This window comes from Bubalus kerabau, chromosome 2, assembly GCF_029407905.1.
Source record: "Bubalus kerabau isolate K-KA32 ecotype Philippines breed swamp buffalo chromosome 2, PCC_UOA_SB_1v2, whole genome shotgun sequence".
Taxonomy (NCBI): Eukaryota; Metazoa; Chordata; class Mammalia; order Artiodactyla; family Bovidae; genus Bubalus; species Bubalus kerabau.
This window is the reverse complement of record NC_073625.1, coordinates 102,856,599-102,880,137: the sequence shown is the minus strand read 5'-3', so window position 1 is coordinate 102,880,137 and position 23,539 is coordinate 102,856,599. Positions and strand designations below refer to the sequence as shown.

The following is a 23,539-nucleotide window of genomic DNA, read 5'->3' as shown; positions in this document are numbered from 1 at the left end:
CGCCTTCTGCTCCAGTGTGTGGTTTGGTAGAGGCGTCTCAGGTCTGGACCACACCTACACATGAACACTGTCCCCAGCATGACTGGGGGGACCAGAATGTCTACAGTTTCTACAGTAGAGTCAGAAGTCACTCACGGTCCTGAGATGTGCGGTCCTCTTGAGGGCCATCTGGCCTACTGAGAAGAGTTCAGGAAGCTCCTTGGTGAGTGCTCTTGAAGTAAGAAGCACTGAAGATAGTTAATCTATAAATACATAAATGAATAAATAAATAAATAAAACACAAGAGGGCTCTTTGTAGTTAAGCACCTCTTATCAATAAAAAATAATGATAATAATAATAAAATCCCCTCTTGAGTTTCAAAGCCCTCCTGCAGTGATTAGTAGGCTCAGAATAACCTGCAGAGAGTAGAACAATCAAGACACAAACCGGAAGTGTTCCGACACTGGGTATTACTCGCTGGATGACATATGGTCATCCTAAATGTTCCCGAGGTAGTCTTGTGTTCAAGGATTTACAGAATGGCTCCACATCCACTTGGAGCCTCCTTAAATCCATTGCACTTTCCCACGCATCCTGTGTCTGCCTCCAAGGTGTCATGGACAAGGTGCCTTCCATTAGTGCTGAGTCCCACAGAGCAGACTTGAGTTCTAGACAGACAGCAGTGAAATGCAATTCCAAAATCTGGCTGGAAGATCCCACTCCAAAGAGGACTTTGCCAAAATGATGCAGGCACTTGCCCGGCAGCCACTTTGGGGAGACCTACAGAATTAGATCAAAGAAATATGGCATGCAACAGACATGCATGTCTATCTCTTGTTGGGCCTCAGATTGCAAAGATGTACCAGTGTTGTTCCTTTCAGTTTTAAGAAGGGGCCAAAGAAATGGAGAGGAATCAGTGTTTTAAAAGTGGGAAACATCTTTCCGATACCAGGGACAGTATGCACTGTTTATCTGAAGAATGAAGGTGACCAGTTACCAAGCACAAGCATGCCAAGAACAGCTTGTGGCTGAAATACCTTGGCGATAGAAACATCTTACTCTTGGGGAGGAAGTGGTGACATTCAACACGCCTAGAGAAAACTGGTGCTTGACCTTTCTCCCTTCAGAGCCCCACGGTGGTGAATGAGCCACCCCACAAGGCAGTCCACATCTGCCTTGAGCCATCCTTTGGATCAGGAATGCCTTTCTGCTTCAGCCTTCTCTCTGGCTCAAATACAGCATCCTGGAAGACAACAGGGAACTGGGCCAATTAGGGGACACTCCAGCATCCCAAAGGAAGCTGGAGACCCCATTCCCATATTATATGCAACATCATATGCCATTAGGGAGATGCTGACCTTGACCATAAGAAACATGCTTTCTTCCCTTGGACTTCAGTTTTTAAAAAGTCTCATTTGGGAAAAATGCAAGTAATAGCCCTATAATTTTATCCAAATAACCTCGTGAGGAGGGGAAAAAAATGTCCCATCCTCTTACTCACTTCACCATCACTGCCCAGGGGCCAATAGGAAACCCTTCAGAACTCTAGCCTGGATCAACAACTTCAATATTAAGTTAAATAAAAAATTAAATCAGCATTTAGCCAAAGCTCTATCCTCCTGTAGGAGGTCATTCAATTCAATGACTGTCGTGGCAAAGTCCACCAGGTCTACGAAGTCAGACGTGATGATGTTGACCCCCATGGCTCCAGGCTTCTGAGTCTTCACCCAGTCTAGGATGGCAGGAAGATTCCTATGCAGGAGAATATTGGGGCAAGAGAGGACAGAGAATTGTGTTTAGAAAAGGAAATAACACATTTCTGTTAATATAACAGAAGCATGTCAATAGAGGTATAAACCACAAACCCCCACCCTTGCCTCCAAATTGGTCTACTTAAATAATCTCTTTGAGGGACAGAGTGATGTCAATTTCATCAGACACCTGTACTTTCAGAATTTCTGTGCTGGAAGAGGAAATTATTTGCCTCAATCACCAAAGAGATAAAATGTCAACAGGACCTTGAAAAATTAAGATCAAGAGTGTAATTATTGGAGGGTTCTTTAATTTTTTTAACCATGAAATTTTTTTATCATGAGAACTTTAAACATATTGCGACACTGAAATAAACTTACAGGAAGCATCTCAAACATCTAGGTTCTACCACTAACGTTTTACTCTATTGTTTACCACATATCTGTCCATCATGCTCAGTGCATGCTCAGTCGCTCAGTTGTGCCCAACTCTTTGTGACCCTATCAATCAATATTATATTTTTTGACAAATTCCAACTACAAACTTTTATATGTGTGCGTGTGCTAAGTCGCTTCAGTCATGTCTGACTCTTTGCGACCCTATGGGCTATAGCCTGCCAAGCTCTTCTGTTCATGGGATTCTCCAGGCAAGAATCCTGGAGTGGGTGGCCATGCCCTCCTTCAGGGAATCTTCCCAACCGAGGGATCGAACCTGCGTCTCTTACGTCTTCTGCATTGGCAGGTGGGTTCTTTACCACTAGCACCGCTAGCATTCCCCTCAATACCTCAGTAAGAAGATCATTAACTAGGGTTCAGTATTTCTTTGCAATTTTTCTTTTGACATAAAGTTTGTACACGATAAAATGCACAAATCTTAAGTGAACACTAGTTGAGGTTTGACAAATGTATATACATAACCCATAGCCATCTCAATGTAGAGAACATTACCAGCATCCCAGAAAGTTCCTGAATTCATATTCCCCATCGATCCCTGCCCCCTCTCTCCCAGAGGCAATTCTTATACTGACTTTCTTTTAACCACAGATTAAATTTGCCTGGTCTAGAACTACACATAAACCATGCATTTTCTGTTCTTGTGTGTAAGGCTCTTTCACTCAGCATTATGGTTTTGAAAGTCATCTGTGTCACTGCACACATCAGCAACTTGTTCTTTTTTAAAATCACCTGATAATATTCCACTGTATGCGTACACTGCAATTTATCCACTTTCTTATTGATGGGTAAACAGGCTGTTTCCAGTTTTGGGATATTATGAATAAAACTGTTATGGTCATCTTTACGTAAGTCTTTTTTAATGGACATTTACTTTCATTTTTCTTGGGCAAATATCAAAGAGTGAAGTTGTTTTATTATATGTGAGATTTACATTTGGTTTTATAAGAAGCTTCCAGATCTTTTCCCAAAGAGGTTGTTTCATTGTATATTCCATGAACAAAGTGTGAGAGTTCCGGTTGCTTCACATTCTCTCTCAGATTTGGTGCTATCTGTCTCTTTTAATTTTAGTCATTCTAGTGGGTGTGAAAAGTTACCTCATGGTGTTTCACTTTGCATTTTTCTGATCACTAATGATGTTGACCAGTTTGTCATGTACTTACTAGCCATTTATGTATCTTCTTTCGGAAGTATCTGCTTAATTCTTTTACCCTTTCTCCCTTTTGCTCTTTTTCTTTTAACTGTTGAGCTGTAGAGGTTATTTATATATTCTGGATACTATGCTTTTTGAATATTTTATCCTCCCCTGTAGCTTGCTTATTCATTTTCTCAATGGCCTATTTTGGTGAGCTAAATTCCTTAATTTGATGGAGTTTATCTTTTTTTTTTTCTTTTATGGTTTCTGTAACTTAAGAAACTTCTGCCTGCTCCCAAGTCACAAGATATTTTCCTGTTTTCTTTAACAGTTTTATAATTCTAGCTTTTATGTTTAGATCTAAGATCCATCTCAAGTTAATTTTAATATATGGTGCGAAGTACGGGTCAAGGTTCACTTTTCCATATGTATACAGCAGTATGTGTGCTTCCTAACAGACCAGTGCTTGTTCACAGTTGTCTTACAGACAGTCAGTCTCATGTTATAATCTGAGGACTTTCTATGTGAAAGCCAGAATGTTATGTCCAAGGAAGCTTGCAATTCAGAGATGTAAACAAATGATGACAGTTTAATGTTATAGTTCCTATTAGCAGTAAGTGTAAACACCATGGGTGGTATAGAGGAGGAAGTAACGAAGCACCAAGTTTTACATTATGGTAAAATAGCTCACTAAATGCTTGCAACATTGAAGATGCTGCAGGAAAGACACAAACCAGGGCTAATGTTTGGTTAAGAGATTGGAGTATTTTTAGGAAGGATTTTCTCTAGGTAAAATCTGAAAATAAACCGAGTTTATTTCTCAATGGCCCCATTTCTCTTCTTTTGGTAACACTGTCCTTGGTTGTCACTTTCTCTGCTCCGTGTTCCTGGGAAGCTGTCCTCCCTCTTCCGAGCACAGAGCTGACTTCTCAGTCTCTCCCAGGCAACCTTGTGGGTCAAGGCCACACAGCACTTTGTCTTTCTCTTTCTTTCCCTTTTATCCTGACAACTATAATCAGTTCGGGGTCTCTTCCCTTGCTCAGTGGACTCTACAATCAGCCATGGGCTAAAACACATCTCATATATTGATTTGCATTTTTAGATTCATTGCTGATTAGGACTTAGTAGGCCACTATCACAGGGGTACTTTCATTTTTAACTGGGACTCCTGAAGACTTGGTAACACCCTTGATTTGACTATAACCTATTCAAAGTCTCTGTGGCTCAGTCTCTCCCCCAGTAAAATGGGGACCATAATAATACTTCATATAGATTTGGAGGGAATTAAATAAAGTAATGGAGGCTTCCCAGGTGGTGCTAGTAGTAAAGAACCCGCCTGCCAATGCATGAGAAATGCAGCTTTGATCCCTGGGTCAGGTAGATTTCTTGGAGGAGGGCATGGCAATCTACTCTAGTATTCTTGCCTGGAGAATCCCATGGACAGAGGAGCCTGGTAGGCAACAGTCCATAGGGTCGCAAAGAGTCGCTCATGACTGAAGCCTCTTGGCACAGCACACACAACACAAATAAAGTTGGCACATTAAGTAATATGTGTAAAGCGCTTAGAGGAGGGCCTGGGATATAATAAGCACTATGTAAGTATTGGGAGAAGGAATCATAATGGTGGAGAGATTTGAGGGTGGAGGTAGGAAACTTTCCTAAAGCACAAAATGCTATGACCTGAGAAGGGAGGGTCACAAATGCAGTTTTCCTTTGGAGACAGAGATCTGGAACAAGGAGTGGCCCACATGAAGGCCACAGCAGCACAGAATCTGATGCATTCAAGCCTTCTTGGGAAAAAAAAACCACCCGCTTGTCTGTATTTAAGGATGAAATGCAGGTGCCACCTTCTGGTCATCACGGGGAAATGAGGATTAAGCGTTTGCTGGAGGCACGTCGGCTGACTCAAGCCAGAGCCAACAAAGAGCTCTGTGTCACCTTTGTGTTCACAGGGAACCCTCCCCAGGGCAAGGATCAGATAACCAGGATTGCTCACAAAGAAAGGGGAATGCAGAACCCACTGTGAGCACGAGCTGCTTTATTTTCTTAACTCTTAGCCTTCCCCAAGGCCTCTTTACCAAGAGATCAGTGCAGACAGCTGAGCCACATACAGCTAGACACAGGCTGCAGAGCAGCTCAGAAAGGTCCCTCTGGCTTTCTACCCACTGAGAGCAAGGCTGGCCCATTACGGGGATGGGCCTGGCAGGCCTGTTTTGTGCCAGGCGCTGTGGGAGGCACTTTCCTGTTAAGACTCCACAATCTTGTGTGGTGTTACTAACCCCACTTAACTGGTGAGAAAAACCACAGCTCAGAGTCCTCAGGAAGCTTGTCAAAGGCAGCCTGTTGTAAAGGGACTGCATTAGTTTTACAGGGCTGCTGTAAGAAAATGTTTGAACACCAGAACTTTATCTCCCCACAGCTCTGGAGGTCCGAAGTCAGAGATCAAGGTGTCGGCAGGTTTGGCTTCTCCTGAGGCCTGTCTCCTTGACCTGCAGACAGCCACCTCCCTGTGTCCTCACAGGGTCTGTTCTCTGTGCACACCCATCCCCAGGGTCTCTGCATATCCTAATCTCCTCCTCTTACGAGGACACCAGTCAGATTGGATCAGGGCTCACCCAAAGGGCCTCACTTTAAATTAACTACCTCTTTAAAGCTTCTTTCTCCAGATACAGCCACATTCTGAGGGACTGGGGGTTACGACTTCGACGTGTGAATTTCCAGGGAACATGTGAGTGTATGCTCAGTCATGTCTGACTCTGCAACCCCATAGACTGTAGCCCACAAAGCTCCTCTGTGTATAGGATTTTCTAGGCAAGAATCCTGGAGTGGGTTGCCATTTCCTCCTCTGGGGGCTAAGATATATCAGGCTAATAAGATAAAACAATCCTTATTTTTAAAGACTTCCTCTCCCGTGTAAGTACAACTCTCTGCACAGACTTCATCATAGAGAATCCCATGGACAGAGGAGCCTGGTGTACAGTCCATGGGGTTGCATAGAGTGGGACACGGCTTTCACTTCACTTTTTTCAGTGTTACACAGAAATTTACAGGTTTATTTTTCCTCACAGAATGTACATCTGTGGGGGCAGAGACTAGATTATTCATCTTGTGTCTCTGGATCTAGCTCCTATTCATCACTGAATAAATAAATAAATAATATTACTCTACAAATTTACCAAAGGCATAAGGAAATGATATGGATATGTGAACATATACTATACAAAGAAAAGTTCATAATTCTGATCTTGGTTTATGAAACTCTTTCCCAAGTTAACCACAGGTAATTCAATGAAGACAGTAGAGCCACAAAGAAAGGGGTTTTTTAGTTCTGCTCATGGCCAACACAATCAGGAGCTGTCAGGTTGTTTCCAAACCACTGCCAGATGAGCTCCTGTTATAGGAAGTCACGCTACCCAAACTAACCAGATAGACAGGGACACATTTTTTGGGTGGATCTTTCATTATCTGAACACTGGCACTCAGCACCTAGAACAGAACTTGGGAACGAAGTGATTCTTGTAAATATCCCTTGTTACCCAAATATATTAACTTTCTCAGCTCTGACTGCAAGGGATGCCCTATTAGGTAGATGTATTTATAACATTGCATTTATACACAGGCATAGGCATACACACATACTTGTACATATATAAAAGCCATCCTTTTTCTTGACAACACCTATCATTTATCAGTGTCCAGGATAAAAAACATCATTTAATACAACATTTCTGGAGCTTCTCCTGCCTAACTGTATGCTGCTGCTGCTGCTGCTAAGTTGCTTCATCGTGTCCGACTCTGTGCGACACCATAGACGGCAGCCCACCAGCTCCTCTGTCCATGGGATTCTCCAGGCAAGAACACTGGAGTGGGTTGCCATTTCCTTCTCCAACGCATGAAAGTGAAAAGTGAAAGTGAAGCCACTCAGTCGAGTCCGACTCTTAGCGACCCCATGGACTGCAGCCTACCAGACTCGTCCATCCATGGGATTTTCCAGGCAAGAGTACTGGAGTGGGGTGCCATTGCCTTCTCTGGCCTAACTGTATAGTCAGGATCAATTCTGCTCCAAGGATGTATCTGAAGCTATGACATGGTGGGTGGTATCCTGAGCTGCTTCTTTGGACTGTCACTTAAGGAAGGGAGAAGTGAAGTCGGTCCTTTGTGACCCCATGGATAGTAGCCTGCACCAAGCTCTTCCATCCATGGGATTTTCAAGGCAAGAGTACTGGAGTGGGGTACCATTTCCTTCTCCAGGGAATCTTCCCAACCCAGGGATTGAACCCAGGTCTCTCAGATTGTAGACAGACACTCTACCGTCTGAGCCACCAGGGAAGTCCTAAGGAAGGGAGAAGGACACCCTAAATCCTGGGTGGGCCACCTCTGAATCACTAGCACCTGGCCCAGAAGCTTCATTTAATGCTTCATAAGAGCATGAGTGCTTGGGCAGCTTCAAGGGCAGGGCAAGAACAAGACATAACTGCAAGCCCGATGTGAACAGGAGCAGACTGCTGGTGGCTGAAAGTGCTTTGCCTTCGTATTGAAATTTAGAGTATTGATGGTATGATATATGTATTTCAACAGAATATTTTATTTAGAGATCCTCTGGCTACAATTCTTGCAGGTCACCTCAAGTGCACAGCTTTTTCAAATACTATGCTTTTGGAATTTTGTTATTTTAAATCTTCAAAGTATATAGTTTTACTGCTGTTTATTCAGAAGAAAATCAAGATAAAGAGATTTTTTTTTTAACCCTCACTTGTGGGAAGGAAGCTCATTCCTACCTGTGGACCAGTGTGTTCTTGAGGCCGCCAACCAGGCCCCGGGCAATGGTCTTCACTCTGGGTGTGAGGATAGCTTGAGACACGTGGAAGGAGCCATGGGGGGAGCGCTCACTCAGTGTGGTCTCCAAGAAGAGGATGAGTTTGCGCACACTCGTGGTATTGGCCCACGGTGCGGGGATCTTCTTTCCAGGCCACAGGAAGGGGTATTGCTTGTAGAAGGGACAGTGATAGAAGATAAGAACCTGAAACGTTTAGAACAAAGGAGGGCAGTTCATGAGCCACACTCCTATCAGCGGTTATGCTGATATTCAGTTAGAGGCTGAAATTACATAGGCAGTGCTTTTACCATCCAAAATCATGGACTTCCTCAAGTCTACCCTGACCCCCTGCCCTTGGGAATCGCCGGACCCCAGGTGGAGAACCTTTGTGGTTGGTCCTGTAAGTTATGACTCCTGTGCTCACGGAATTGACCCTGAGCCCTTGGGTTGAGATCGACACACTGAACTAATCCGGGAGGTCTCAGGTTTTCAGTTGTGTGTGATGATTCTGAAGGAAAACTGCCAGGTGAGGAAGGGAGAGCAGGAGCCGCACAAGACAGGGAAGACTTCGAGTAGGGGAGGCGTCTCCATTGGGACCTCTCAGGATTGTGGTGATACTAGCAATATTGCTAAAATAATTAGCAGCTGCATCGCAGCATTAATTAGCTTCTGAAGGCAGCTGAGAGACAGGGATTGTTCCAGTCCAGAGCTCTGCTGCTTAGGTTTCCAAAGTGAGTGAGTGAAAGTCGCTCAGTCGTGTCCGACTCTTTGCTACCCCATGGACTGCATAGTCCATGGAATTCTCTAGATCAGAATACTGGAGTGGGTAGCCTTCCCCTTCTCTAGGGGAATCTTCCCAAACCAGGGATCGAACCCAGGTCTCCTGCATTGCAGGTGGATTCTTTACCAGCTGAGCCACAAGGGAAGCCCAAGAATCCTGGAGTGGGTAGCCCATCCCTTCTCCTGCAGATCTTCCTGACCCAGGAATCGAACCGAGGTCAGTAGTGTATTTTCTCTCCTCCTGGGTGGCAGGGATTCTTTCCTAAGGGAATGTCCAGCCTGTGTATTTACATTCCCTGGACTGCAATCCTTGGATAGCTGGCCTGAGAGCATAATCCTCCAGGCACCCAAGGGCAAGACTCTGAATGTGGGTCTTGTTTCCGGGGCACATTCAGCTGGTGACTAAGGAGCCTAACTGCTCTGGAAGGCCTGGAGCAAGGGAGCGCCAGGCTCCGTGCACTGAACAGACTAATGGTTGTTCTCGTTGTGTTTAATGGCTCTGAGTAATGTCTGACTGACTACTAATGATGTCTGTGGTAAACACATGTGTTAATGAGGTTAATCACAGGCTCATCGTAAGCAGATTGCCTGGGAGATTGGGGAGGATTTCCTGCTGGCGTTGTAACTGGCTTGTTTGGAAGGCCGGGGTCTCCAACATCCATACGGGTGAAGAGCTGGCTGTGAAATGGATAGTGAGAGGAGAGGTGGAAGGCTGCATGATCCTTCAACACGGCCCGTCAGACCACTTCCTGTGCTCCTGGTCCCTGGGCAGAGGGTCAGGGGTTGAAAGGACAGTGCCGTTCTTCACTCTGCCTTGGAGAATGTGCAAAAAAGACACATTCTACAAAAGGGGCTTTATGCCTTTCCTCAGGAGCCTCTTAAGTAATCTGATCCTGAAGGTTAGAGGGGTAATTTCTGTTTACAGTAGGGGGTTGGCCTAGCACACCAGGACTCTTTTTACAGAATTTTAGGGGCAGCAGCTTGCCCGGGGCCTGTGTTTGGCATCAGACTCCCGACCTCACTCTGCTGTATTTCCCATATGAGATATTCTTCCCTCCAGCTCAGCAATTCATGCGCCAGTTTTCTCCCGAGACTCAGATTTAAAATCTCATTTCCTGTATAGAATTATTCTTTAATTGACCTCTTATTTTGATCATTCTTTTCCAAGGGCCCCAGGATGTAGGTTTAGACTATATACTGTTTTTCAACTGATGGCTTACAAACGCGTTTCTTCATACAGTACATTTGAGGCAGTTTCATCTCGTAATTGTATATCAGTTGTCTTATATTTTACTAGTGTCACATATTCTTCTTACCTTCTCATTAAGATTCTAATACTGCCAAATTGTAGATGAAATCTTCTCATTCACTGTACCTTCAAAACCCATAGCCTCTAATGTACCGGCACATACCTGTGAGCTGGGATGTAATTGCATATGGAGTAAATGAAATGTGACTGAATGGTTGTACACTTCTTGCCATTAAATTATGGTAATAAAATACTCTGGGGGTTACACGCAAGGCAGCTCACTACATAATGAATAAAGTTTAGCTGCCAGCGTGGTGTGCTCCAACAGTGGGGAGGTAACTGAGGCTCTGCTGGAGATCTCTTGTTCAGCTTTTAAGAGGCATGGCAGGGAAATCTTTGGGAAAGAAAGTGGAACAAGGAAGCCCTAAAATTCAAATTGATGACATGAGACCTTTTTCTGACATGTCATCACAGTCTCTTTCCATCATAATTTTAGGGGTGTTGGTTGTTGAATGATATAGATTCAGTTCAGTTCAGTCACTCAGTCGTGTCCGACTCTGTGACCCCATGAATTGCAGTATGCCAGGCCTCCCTGTCCATCACAAACTCCCTGAGTCTACTCAAACTCATGTCCATCGAGTCGGTGGTGCCATCTAGCCATCTCATCCTCTGTCGTCCCCTTCTCCTCCTGCCCCCAATCCCTCCCAGCATCAGGGTCTTTTCCAATGAGTCAACTCTTTGCATGAGGTGGCCAAAGTATTAGAGTTTCAGCTTTAGCATCAGTCCTTCCAGTGAACACCCAGGACTGATCTCCTTTGGGATGGACTGGTTGGATCTCCTTGCAGTCCAAGGGACTCTCAAGAGTCTTCTCCAACACCACAGTTCAAAAGCATCAATTTTTTGGCACTCAGCTTTCTTCACAGTCCAACTCTCACATCCATACATGACCACAGGAAAAACCATAGCCTTGACTAGATGGACCTTTCTTGGCAAAGTAATGTCTCTGCTTTTGAATATGCTATCTAGGTTGGTCATAACTTTTCTTCCAAGGAGTAAGCGTCTTTTAATTTCATGGCTGCAGTCACCATCTGCAGTGATTTTGGAGCCCAGAAAAATAAAGTCTGACACTGTTTCCGCTGTTTCCCCATCTATTTCCCATGAAGTGATGGGACCGGATGCCCTGATCTTCGTTTTCTGAATGTTGACCTTTAAGCCAATCTTTTCACTCTTCTCTTTCACTTTCATCAAGAGGCTTTTTAGTTCTCTTCACTTTCTGCCATAAGGGTGGTGTCATTTGCATATCTGAGGTTATTGATATTTCTCCCAGCATTCTTGATTCCAGCCTATGCTTCTTCCAGCCCAGCGTTTCTCATGATGTACTCTGCATACAAGTTAAATAAACAGGGTGACAATATACAGCCTTGACGTACTTCTTTTCCTATTTGGAACCAGTCTGTTGTTCCATGTGCAGTTCTAACTGTTGCTTCCGGACCTGCATACAGGTTTCTCAAGAGGCAGGTCAGGTGGTCTGGTATTCCCATCTCTTGAAGAATTTTCCACAGTTTATTGTGATCCACACAGTCAAAGGCTTTGGCATAGTCAATAAAGCAGAAATAGATGTTTTTCTGGAACTCTCTTGCTTTTCCATGATCCAGCGGATGTTGGCAGTTTGATCTCTGGTTCTTCTGCCTTTCTAAAATCAGCTTGAACATCTGGAAGTTCATGGTTCACGTACTATTGAAGCCTGGCTTGGAGAATTTTGAGCATTACTATACTAGCGTGTGAGATGAGTGCAATTGTGTGGTAGTTTGAGCATTCTTTGGCATTGCCTTTCTTTGGGATTAGAATGAAAACTGACCTTTTCCAGTCCTGTGGCCACTGCTGAGTTTTCCAAATTTGCTGGCATATTGAGTGTAGCACTTTCACAGCTTATCTTTCAGGATTTGAAATAGCTCAACTGGAATTCCATCACCTCCACTCTCTTTGCTCCAAGTGATGCTTCTAAGGCCCACTTGACTTCACATTCCAGGATGTCTGGCTCAAGGTCAGTGATCAAACCATCATGATTATCTGGGTCATGAAGCTCTTTTTTGTACAGTTCTTCTGTGTATTCTTGCCATCTTTTCTTAATATCTTCTTCTTCTGTTAGGTCCATACCATTTCTGTCCTTTATCGAGCCCATCTTTGCATGAAATCTTCCCTTGGTATCTCTAGTTTTCTTGAAGAGATCTCTAGTCTTTCCCATTCTGTTGTTTTCCTCTATTTCTTTGCATTGATCACTAAGGAAGGCTTTCTTATCTCTCCTTGCTATTCTTTGGAACTCTGCATTCAGGTGCTTATATCTTTCCTTTTCTCCTTTGCTTTTCCCTTCTCTTCTTTTCACAGCTATTTGTAAGGCCTCCTCAGGCAGCCGTTTTGCTTTTTTGCGTTTCTTTTCCATGGGGATGGTCTTGATCCCTGTCTCCTGTACAATGTCATGAACCTCTGTCCATAGTTCATCAGGCACTCTGTCTATCATATCTAGTCCCTTAAATCTATTTCTCACTTCCACTGTATAATCATAAGGGATTTGATTTAGGTCATACGTGAATGGTGGAGTGGTTTTCCCTACTTTCTTCAATTTAAGTCTGAATTTGGCAATAAGGAGCTCATGATCTGAGCCACAGTCAGCTCCCGGTCTTGTTTTTGCTGACTGTATAGAGCTTCTCCATCTTTGGCTGCAAAGAACATAATCGATCTGATTTCGGTGTTGACCATCTGGTGATGTCCATGTGTAGAGTCTTCTCTTGTGTTGTTGGAAGAGGGTGTTTGCTATGACCAGTGCGTTCTCTTGGAAAAACTCTATTACCTTTGCCCTGATTCATTGCGTACTCCAAGGCCAAATTTGCCTGTTACTCCAGGTGTCTCTTGACTTCCTACTTTTGTATTCCAGTCCCCTATAATGAAAAAGACGTCTTTTTGGGGTGTTAGTTCTAAAAGGTCTTGTAGGTCTTCATAGAACCGTTCAACTTCAGCTTCTTCAGTGTTACTGGTTGGAGCGTAGGCTTGGATTACCATGATATTGATTAGCCCACTCTTAAAACTATATCAGAGCTTTACTCTCTGCTAGAAATTCACTGCCAGCATGATTCGTTACTCCTGAAATTACCTGTTTCTCTGCAAATTTCTAAATGATCTAGTATGCAATATGGCAGCCAGTGTACAAAATTATAAAATTATAACCTGTTTACCAATTTAGCTCAAAATTTAACCTTACCCAAATCCTCATATTCAAAGGCCCATTCACAGATCTTCCCTGTCTCCCATTCAGCAAACCCTCTGAAAACCTATGATAATAGAGGCTTATAAATAAAGCCAAAGTGTTTTTGTTAGCATAATCTATGACTCTGGTTGTGAAAATCACCAAATGTGTGAACAGCCCTGGGAAAGCATTGAGAACTGTGGGAACTCTGGGGAGCTGACAGTCTGTGACTGAGACCGCCTTGCCACTCACCAACAATGTTCTCCTGGGAAAGCCTCAGTTTTCAAATCTGTAGAATGAGGGTAATAATGACAACCTATGTCCTAGTGCTGTGGAGAGAATTTAATGAGTTAGCCTGTACTTAGCACACTGTAAAAGTCCCATGAATGTTAGTATTGCTCTTGTTACTAGTATTATTTAATGTTGTAAGAGAGAGATTCCACTGGGGAAAAGTTTCTCCAAATTAGGCTTGTGAGTCCAAACAGATATAAACTTATGTTTACGGGAGAGGTGTGGTAAATGTTTGGCAAAATATCACTTATGAAAGCTTTAGTGAAGAAAAACACCTTAGATAACTTTAACAGACACTGAGAGTTGACTCTTTAGTCTTTGTAGAGCCATTTAGGGGTGCACAGTGCGACCCAGTGTTTTTTGCTCCTTAGGCCAAGTCTGGGAGTCATCCTTGAATCCTCAAGTTCCCAATAATGAGGAAACCCTATTAGCTCTAACTTCTCCTGGGTTCAAAATCTGACCACTTTCCACTGAGATTCTCCTCACTGGTTTCCATACTTTCCTTCTGTCTCTACTCCAAGTCTCTTCTCAGTAACCAGAGGGATACCATCAAAACCTAAGTCAGGCCATAGAACCCTGGGCTTGGAACCCTCCCAGAACCTTCCCCACTCAGAGTAAAAGCCAAGTCCTTACCAGGCCCCTACGATCCCCTACCACCTCTCTGCCTTCCTTTGCTGCTCTGCTTTCCAGCCCCACAGCTCGTGCTTTTCCTCAACAATGCTGGGCGCCTTCCTGCTTTGGGGCTCTGCTCTGGTTGGTTCCTCTGCTGGGAAAGCTCTTCCCCCAGTAGATTAACTCCCTCAAATGCCATTTTTTCAACAAGGGCTACTCTGATCAAACTATTTAAAATTGTGACTGATCTTCCAACCCACAGAACCCTGGTTTCCCCTTACGCTGCTTGCCTTTCTTTTTCCATTGCTCCCATTACTTTCTAACATTTTATATGCTGTATTTATCATATTTATTACCTATGATCTATCTCCCTCCACCTGAATGAAATCTCCATCAGGGCAAGGATCTTGGAGCTTGGCACATACTTGGTGTTCAACATATATTTGCAAATGAGTAATCTTAAATTGATTTTTAATTAAAAGCTCTTCTCTCATTTCAAAAATAACTGCGTCTTGAAGATGTTTTGGTTAATGCATCTATGAGTAAGGAAGCAACTGTGAATGAAAGGTCTTTTTTTTCTTCCTTTTTAAAGAGTCTATATCAGAGCCTGACCATTCCTAAAGCTCTCCTCTCCCACCATCACCATCCTCTGGGACCAGAGAAGAATTTATCTGAGGCTCACACTCCTTTTCCTGAGTTTCTGCATCATGGGTCTAAGTTTGGGTCTCTTCTCAACTTGGGGGTGCTCTTCCAGACTTGATCCCTTCATGGGCTTTTCCTTCCTTAACTCTGTCTCCCCCACTGACCCAAATGCCTTTAAAAATGTTAACACCTCTGAGATGAATCACTTCCTGTGCCTTTGTCAGCTGACGCTTCTACCTATCGATTAACATTTGTCAGGGATGATCTGACATTGAGTTGAAGGCTCAGTGGGACAGATTATCCCTAAAGGGAATGAGGAGGGTGAAAACAGACTGGATGTGAGATATAAAAATGGTAATGGCCAACTGGTCCTGTTTCACAACTCTGCCTTGGGCTGGTTCTGGCCAAGTCATTCAAAGTCTACTTAGATGCTCAGCCAGTTGCCAAACATGTAGTAAATATTTGGCAGGTATCAATCCCGGTTCTGGAGAAGGAAATGGCAACCCACTTCAGTGTTCTTGCCTGGAGAATCCCAGGGATGGCGGAGCCTAGTGGGCTGCCGTCTATGGGGTTGCACAGAGTTGGACACAACTGAAGTGACTTAGCAGCTTGGCAATCCCAGTTCAGTGGTACCCAGGGGAGCCCTTGGAGCCATCTGAGAGCCCAGGAACCAGATTTTTATTATCACAGACACTCTACGCTTCTACCCCAAGGGCCCTGGAATGAGATGTCTTAGAGCTGGTGACCCTGAAAAAGCAGGAAGAGTTCCGTTCTTGCCCTTGGAAATTTCTCTCTGTTCCCTCCTACCTGACACTTCTTCTCCCACAGCCTCCGCAGTGTCATGCTCTCCACACTGCAGGCTGAGCACAACTTGCTTCCAAAGGCCTCCTGGATCCGGAGAATCAGGCGTTTGTGATGGGCCTCATCCATGGCATAGAAGTGGTTGAAATCCAGGAAGACAATCTCTTGGGGGTGCTGTGTGAGGAATGAGTTGATCTCCATCAGTCCATCCCAGACCTTGATGCCAAAAAGCCCGTGAATGAAGTAGATTTCCTGGTCGGCGTCCCCTGGCTTGGAAGACACACGCAGGTCAAAGTAACGGATCCCGGCATCCAGCTGTTCTCGGAATGTCAGGTTCTGAGTCACAGACCATTTCTTCATGACCTTCTTCACGAACGAGATCCTGGCGAGGCGTTTGATCGCTGGGGTTTGGTCAGGCCCCACTGGGGACTTTTCATCTACCCAGTAGCTGAATGAATCATGGGAGCCTACACAAAGCAACAAAGGGGAGGTGAGCAGTTGAGACTGAGCTCGGACAGATAATCCAAAAAGATAAGAATTAAAAAAGAAGTACACACACAGAGAATACTGTGAACAAATAGTTGCAAAAATTTTCAAGCTTGCAAGGGATGAAATAAACACAAATAAAGGTAATGTAGTCTTATTAGCAGCTTGTTCATAGCTCAGTTGGTAAAGAATCTGCCTGCAATGTGGGAGATCACGGTTTGATCCCTGGGTTGGGAAGATCCCCTGGAGAAGGGAAAGGCTACCCACTCCAGTATTCTGGCCTGGAGAATTCCATGGACTGTATAGAGTCCATGGGGTAGCAAAGAGTCGGACACGACTGAGCAACTTCTACTTTTCACTTTACAGCCAGGAGTAAAATGATAATTTCATACATTGCTGGTATAAGGTAAATTAATAAATACCCTTTTGGAAAGGTACTTAGAAAAATGTTTGAGAAGACCTTTAAAATATTCACACCATTTAATCTAGTAATTTCATTTCAGAAAATTCATTTTCAATAGGAAATCTATTCCGAAGAACTAAACTAATGTTTGGAAAAATAAAGATTTCTTCTGAAGAATATTCCTAATAGATACAAACTAGAGGTTGCTTAAGTGTACCTCATAGAAGAATATTTAATGGTGGCACAGCTGCTTTATTCAAGCAGGTATTGAAAGAAAAGATAAGACAACTCTGTCTATCTCAGTAATGATGGGTCAGGCATTTAAATTCTAAGAAAGGCTGATTTTTTTTTAAACTGCCTTCTTACAATTTTGTATATACTATTTTCCTATTGTAAAAATAAATCAGTGGGAATGATTTCTTAACAGATCATATAAGCAATTCTGAAGAGCCTTGGTTAGTTATATGCCCCTTTCTGAAATCATCTCTTAATAAGCCAAAATTGCCATTAAATGATCAAATGCATGTTGTATTTCTCTTCCTTAAAGAGGGTAAGGATCCTCCTAGACACTGAGACGATCTTACTGTTATAAAGTCTAAATGACCATGAGAGACACTTTTCTAACTACAGTGAGAAAATATTTCAGTAGTAACTTAAGTAAAAATTATCTTTAACAAATATCTTCCATTTTGTCATCAGTTTCTATCTGGTGTCAACCATTATTATTTGGTTGGCTTGGTGAGTGGCTCTGACCCCAGGGGTCTCCTCACAGGGTGCTGCACTTTGCAAACAAAATTTAAGAGGAAAGTGTTGTGCTCTGCCAATCTTGTCCTTAATCACTACGACTCACACCAGAATCAAAATTCTTATATTCATATAGAATACTCTTGACTGTCACCAGTTATACTTTTCAGTAAGTTTTAGAGTAGGTATTTCATACATAATGTAGGGTTTTATACAATTCTACTGTTTTATGTTTTATTATTTCCATTTTCTTGAAAATAAATCATTCTGGGAATGGTTTTTACTGTTTTATCTTTTTAGAAATAAACCCAAAAAACAAACAACAACAACAACAAAAAATGTGACAAGCAATGCTTTATTGTTAGGTAGTCTCTAGAACATGAAGGGTATTCAGGAACTATTAAGAAAAAGCATAGTTATCAATCCTCAGGCAAAGTGAATTTTGTGAGCAAGAAAATTACTAGCATGTTTCAGGTAAAAAATGGCTGTTACTAATAGAAATGTGGAGCGAGTCCCTCTGGAGTTCCCACACTGGTTGTCTCTGCTAATGAGACTCACTGGATACTTGCCGAATGCTCTGCTTCCCTGGGCTGCAGCAGAAATAGGAGCTCTTTATACCTCTTCACTGAGAGATTTATTATGAATACATTATGTACAGATGGAGGACAGCCAGTTCTCTCTTCTTTTTAGATTTTATCAGCAGCCCAGCTGTTTGGGATTGAGTGTGTAATATAGTATGAGTTATGTATTGTACTTAATTCTTCCCTGGGTATCAGGGAATAGCCATTATCCAAGCATGGAGAAGAGCAAATCCCTGCTGGTATTCTCTGGCTGGTGCTGAGCCCAGTTTCATGCCCAGAGGGAGATGTGCTAACAACCTCCGGGGTTTTCTCTGTGTCTGAGGACTGTGCGGCAGTGTGACAGCCGTGGGGCCCCAGGGACCGTTTCTGAATACATGGGGACACTCTAGGCACCAGCGCATCCTGCGGAAGAGGAAGGGCACGCACGTCTCCTGGGAACTCGGAGTCTCTCTGCTGCTCCCTTTTCTATTCTAGCTGCCTAGCATTGCCCACTGCCATCCCCTGGACAGGAAGGAACAGGACAAGGGAGCCGGTTGTTCGCTGACTGTTTGATAGCGTTTGTCCTTCCGAGGCCTCCAGCAGTCAAAGCCAACACTCACCCATTAACCACTGTCAATACTTTTGCCTTTCTACCTAATTTTTTCCCAGGGAGTTGTTGAGTTCACTCACGTAGAGTGAGAACAATAATATCCAGACACTTGAGTGCACTTAACTCTCTCTTTTTTGAAAAACCAGGTAAAAATACCCCACACTTTACACAGAATATTTACAAGGTTACATTGTGCAAAGAATACTTACAAAAGGAAAATCTTAATATTTTCCACCCCAGATTTATTATCAAAGTTTCCTCTTCTCCCTATTCCTTGAAAGAAGACATTTGACTCTTTAGACTGTCTTGGGGCTTGCCTGGTCATGCAGTAGTTAAGAATCCAACTGCCAATGCAGGGGATACGAGTTCCATACCTAGTTCAGGCAGACGCCACATGTCTCAGGGCAACTACCGAGCCTGCTCATCCTGAGCCTGTGCTCCACAACTACAGCGTAGCCCCTGCTTGCTGTAACCAGAGAAAGCCCGAGCAGCAAGACCCAGCACAGCAAAAAAAAAAATGTTTCAAGACTGTCTTTAGGACTGTTTCTCTCCCTCTGCCCTGGGATATATGGATTAAATTCACACATTTCCCCCAGAGAAGTGACCGCCCCCTTCACTGGCACCCCTACCTCATTGCCTTGTTCTCGAAGACAACTGCTGTGTGGACTCGGTCAGGATCATGGCTCCATGAGTCCTGGCTTGTTTTGTGACAAGGTTAGGAAATAGTTTAGAACTTCATTCTGTTGCCATTTCTGCCACAGGAAGGGTTTTGCTGCTACCACCTGAAAGTACCTGTGCATCTTCACTCATCCTCTCTAGGGCATTTTTTAAAAAATCTCTGACTACAATAGATTTATGGAGAAGGCAATGGCAACCCACTCCAGTACTCTTGCCTGGAAAATCCAATGGATGGAGGATCCTGGTAGGCTGCAGTCCATGGGGTCGTGAAGAGTCAGACATGACTGAACAACTTCACTTTCACTTTTCACTTTCATGCACTGGAGAAGGAAATGGCAACCCACTCCAGTGTTCTTGCCTGGTGAATCCCAGGGACAGGGGAGCCTGGTGGGCTGCCGTCTCTGGGGTTGCACAGAGTCGGACACGACTGAAATGACTTAGCAGCAGCACAATAGATTTAAGTGGTCTTCTTTATCTTAAGAACAAAACAAATCACTTTCCACGTCTCACCCCTTCAAGTGACTGTCCTCTTTTTTTCTGGGTGTCGAATTCTTGAAACAGAGGCCAGTGCTGTGACCTTTGTCTCCCTGATCAACTCTCTCCTTCCAGTTGGAAGCGACCTCCTACCCTTGTGTTGCTACTCTTCATCCTTATATCCTTGGAATCGACAACTCCAAATGGCTTTTTTCTTCATGGCCTCTGTGAGGGTCTGCTAAGCCAGCTCTTTTCTGGAACCTTCTTACATTTTTGTATATATTATTGGGCTTCCCTTGCGGCTCTCAGCTGGTAGAGAATCTGCCTGCAATGTGGGAAACCTGGGTTTGCTCCCTGGGTTGGGAAGATCCCCTGGAGAAGGGAAAGGCTACGCACTCCAGTATTCTTGCTGGGAGAATTCCATGGACTGTATAGTCCATGGGGTTGCAAAGAGTCTGACACAACTGAGTGACTTTCACTTTCACTTTCCATTCCCTTGTGATGCACGATGCACACCTTCAGGAGTGCCTGTCCTTCTTTGACAGCTCTCCTTTGGCCTCCTTTGCTGGCTCTTCTCCCTTCTGCTTGTCTCCCAGTTTAAAGTTTCCAAGGGTCTTTATTCCTTCCTTTTCCCACCCCCAGAGATTTCATCCACTTCCCAAGTTTCTAATCACAGCCCCATTATGCAGATGACACCATAAGTTTCATTTCTAGCACAGACTCTTCTAAAGTTCCAAATTTATGTGTCCAGCTTCTGCTGTGGTCTTCAGGCTTCACCTGCCTGCAGGTGTAGGCACAACAAATGACAGATTCTCCATGTACTCCATAAAGCCAGCCACTCATGTGGCCCCTCTGGTCCCTACAGAATGCCTCTGCTAAATCTGTCAATAGTTCACTCACTCAGACTTGAACTATGGATTCTAATTAAATTCTTCCCTCTTCCTCACCCCCTGCATCCAACCAGTTACCTAATCTTAGTATCTGAATTCTAAAAAAGACATCAAACATGTTTCTTCCTTTGATCTTCACCTGCCACCGCCCCCACCCCCCACTACCTATCTTATAAGCAGGATCAACAGAGCCCTGACTTGTCCTTTGAGTCCAGCCTAATTTGTTCAAATTTAAAAGTCGATCGTCTCAATAGTGCTGATTACATCATTTCCCTCTTACCCACAGATCAGGTTCAAACTCTGGTCACTGGTGTTTAGGGCTCTCCTCAACAAAGTTCCAATGTATTATTCCGGCCTCATATCTCACCAGGCCCCTTCCTCTGACTCTATGCACTTACTTTGCTGATAGCTTTTATAAAATATTCTCTCATCCCAATTCTGTCCAACAGTGTTTAAAATGCATATCGGGTAAGCTGCTTACCCTATGCCTCAGTTTCTTCATCTGTAAAATGGGCATGATCATATTGATTGTCACAAAAATTGTTGTGAATGTTGGAATGCATGCAAAGTGCCTGGAGCAATGCTGATACATACTAAGTGCTGAACTATTGTTACTGTTATTATTAGTCACTCTCTGTCACTTGGAAACTAGAGGGAAAAAGGAGTGATCAACTGAATTCCTTATCTTAAATACTTAGGGTCTGGAGGATTTTCTTTCATGCACCTGAAGCACTGTTCCTCTGCACCTTGTTGGCTGATGTGGAGATAACAGCTTAGCCTCTTCCTTGTTGACGGTAGCTGTCACTCGGCCTCTGAGTCACCGCCTAAGCTCTGTCATTGCCCGCTTTTAAAATCTCAAAACACAATATCCTACTTTCTGATCACAACTTACTTTTCTTCTTCCTCATTGTGACTTGACTTCTATTTACTCTAATCTGAGAGCCCAGAGTAGGCTCTATATCGTCCTTTGGCTGGCTACAACCAAGCTGTTACTTGCCACTTTTATCTGCAGAATTATTAATTATAACCATCTGAAAGCTGCAAGGATCACTGTGAAGGCACATTGTCTGTCTATACATACCAATCATATGCACAGCCCCCAAATGCACATGGAAATAGTAACATGATATTTTCTAACAAACTTTTTGTCTAACAACCAACATTTTACTTCTCTAATTTATCATTTATAGAGTAGACTAAATAAGGTTTTAGAAAATAATAGTCATTAAATACTGGATAACTATCTTTAAACGTCTCTGGGAAGGGAATTTTTGTCATCCTAAGAATATTCCAACAGAGAAGGAAATAAGAACAAATAGGCCTTTCCTTAATGTTCTACACTCCATGGATTGATATCATGCCTAATTTTAGCCCTACACAGGTGAAGGCATTTTCCTCCAATTTTTGAAAACATTTTTATGTAATCTTTTCATTTCCAGTTACTACTCTTGTCCCTTCCTGTTTCCTTATACAATAAAAAGGCATTAAAATGTTTCTACTTCCTCTCTTTATGTATACAAAACCCTGAATAATGTATGTGAATGCACTCTGTAATCTAAAGTAGTGATTCTCAACCTTGAATGCACATCAGAATCCCCTGGGGGAGCTTTTAGGAAACAGAAGTGCCCAAGATCCCAGTCAAGACCTATGAAGTCAAAAAATCTCTCTGGGGTGGGAGTTGAGAAGGAAAAATATGAAAAGCTCCCCTGGTGATTCTGTCTACCCAGGCTTGGCACCCCTGCTTATAAATGTAAGATTATCCTTTGCCAACAAGCTCTCGGACTTCTTGGGATCAGTTTCTCTGGTTGGTCTTCCAGTACTTTCAAATCTTCAGATGATAATCTGGTGGACTGCCTTTCCCATGTCTGAGGAGCAGCTCTCTTCACCAACCTTTTTGTTCTAGGAATGCCTCCAGCCCTTTGACCAGTTGAAAAATCACAGCTTGTTTGCAAGAAAAGAAAAATATTGGGGCATCTTACTTCTTTATCATGCCTTCTAGTAAGTCATTATATGAGGATACTTAAGTTTAATTAGGGCATTTTATATATGTACTGGGTTACTTAGTTCAGAATAAAGTTACTGAAGCAGCAAAATCACAAGGAAAAAGATATTTGAACAAGAGAAGGTTAGCAGGACATTTATCCTATGTTAGGTATTTCCTCCTACACTGCATTGGGGTTTCTAGGTGGTAACTAAGTGATAAAGAACCCACCTGCCAATGCAGGAGACAAGAGACACAGGTTTGATCCCTGGGTCTGGAAGATCCCCTAGAGGAGGGCATGGCAACCCAGTATTCTTGCCTGGAGAATCCCATGAACGGAGGAGCCTGGCGGGCTACAGCCCATATGGTCTCACAGTTGACATGACTCAAGCGACTTAGGGACCAGGTAGGAAAAAATGAGCTGCTATGTCAGGACAGGGGACAGTCAGTTTGCTCTTTATCTGGAACACCAACTGCTGCTTGACTCTTTCTAAGGGGTGTTATTTGGGAATTGGGAGATCTCAAGTGAACACACAACAGTTTTTAGTTAAAGCACTTTCATTACCCATTTATGGCAAATTGGAATAGTAGCCATTTTTCTGAACTTAATTAAAAAGAGTGTAAAGCAAGCTTCTTGGGAAGCCGGTCTCTAAATAAAACAAACAATTCAAGTCACCACCATGAAATGATACATACCATCAACAACACAATGGCATTTTCGATTATGTAGTGACTACACTTAAAAACAGAGAGGGAAGGATGAAACAAGAGTTAAGTGAAGAATAAGAGGAAGAGGATGAAATGGTTGGCCGGCATCACTGACTCAATGGATATGAGTTTGAGCAAACTCCAGGAGATAGTGAAAGACAGGGAAGCCTGGTGTGCTGCAGTCCATGGGGTTGCAACGAGTCCAACACGACTTGGCAACTGAACAATGAGGAAGAGAGAAAATCTTCTTTAAC

General features: G+C 43.3%; 1 protein-coding gene and 1 long non-coding RNA gene across 3 annotated transcripts in view; one reads left to right on the top strand and one right to left on the bottom strand.

Moving 5' to 3' along the window:
* Window positions 1-826: 826 nt before the first annotated feature.
* The window catches only part of PLCXD2 (phosphatidylinositol specific phospholipase C X domain containing 2), a 52,250-nt gene continuing 29,537 nt past the window's right edge, over window positions 827-23,539 (bottom strand). The window contains exons 2-4 of the mRNA XM_055568134.1: window positions 15,758-16,218; window positions 8,098-8,339; window positions 827-1,732 (exon numbers count right to left, since the gene is read on the bottom strand). Coding sequence (XP_055424109.1) covers window positions 1,573-1,732; window positions 8,098-8,339; window positions 15,758-16,218 — 863 coding nt within the window. The 3' untranslated portion in view covers window positions 827-1,572. The remainder of the gene's footprint in view (window positions 1,733-8,097; window positions 8,340-15,757; window positions 16,219-23,539) is intronic.
* LOC129643508 (uncharacterized) overlaps window positions 7,018-23,539 on the top strand; it is a 39,716-nt gene continuing 23,194 nt past the window's right edge. Inside the window, exons 1-3 of one of the 2 annotated variants that reach the window (XR_008710340.1) lie at window positions 7,018-7,319; window positions 9,030-9,132; window positions 15,810-15,942. This is a non-coding gene — a long non-coding RNA (uncharacterized LOC129643508). Of the gene's footprint in view, window positions 7,320-9,029; window positions 9,133-15,809; window positions 15,943-23,539 lie in introns of those variants that run through there. The other variant, XR_008710339.1, reaches the window with a different exon arrangement.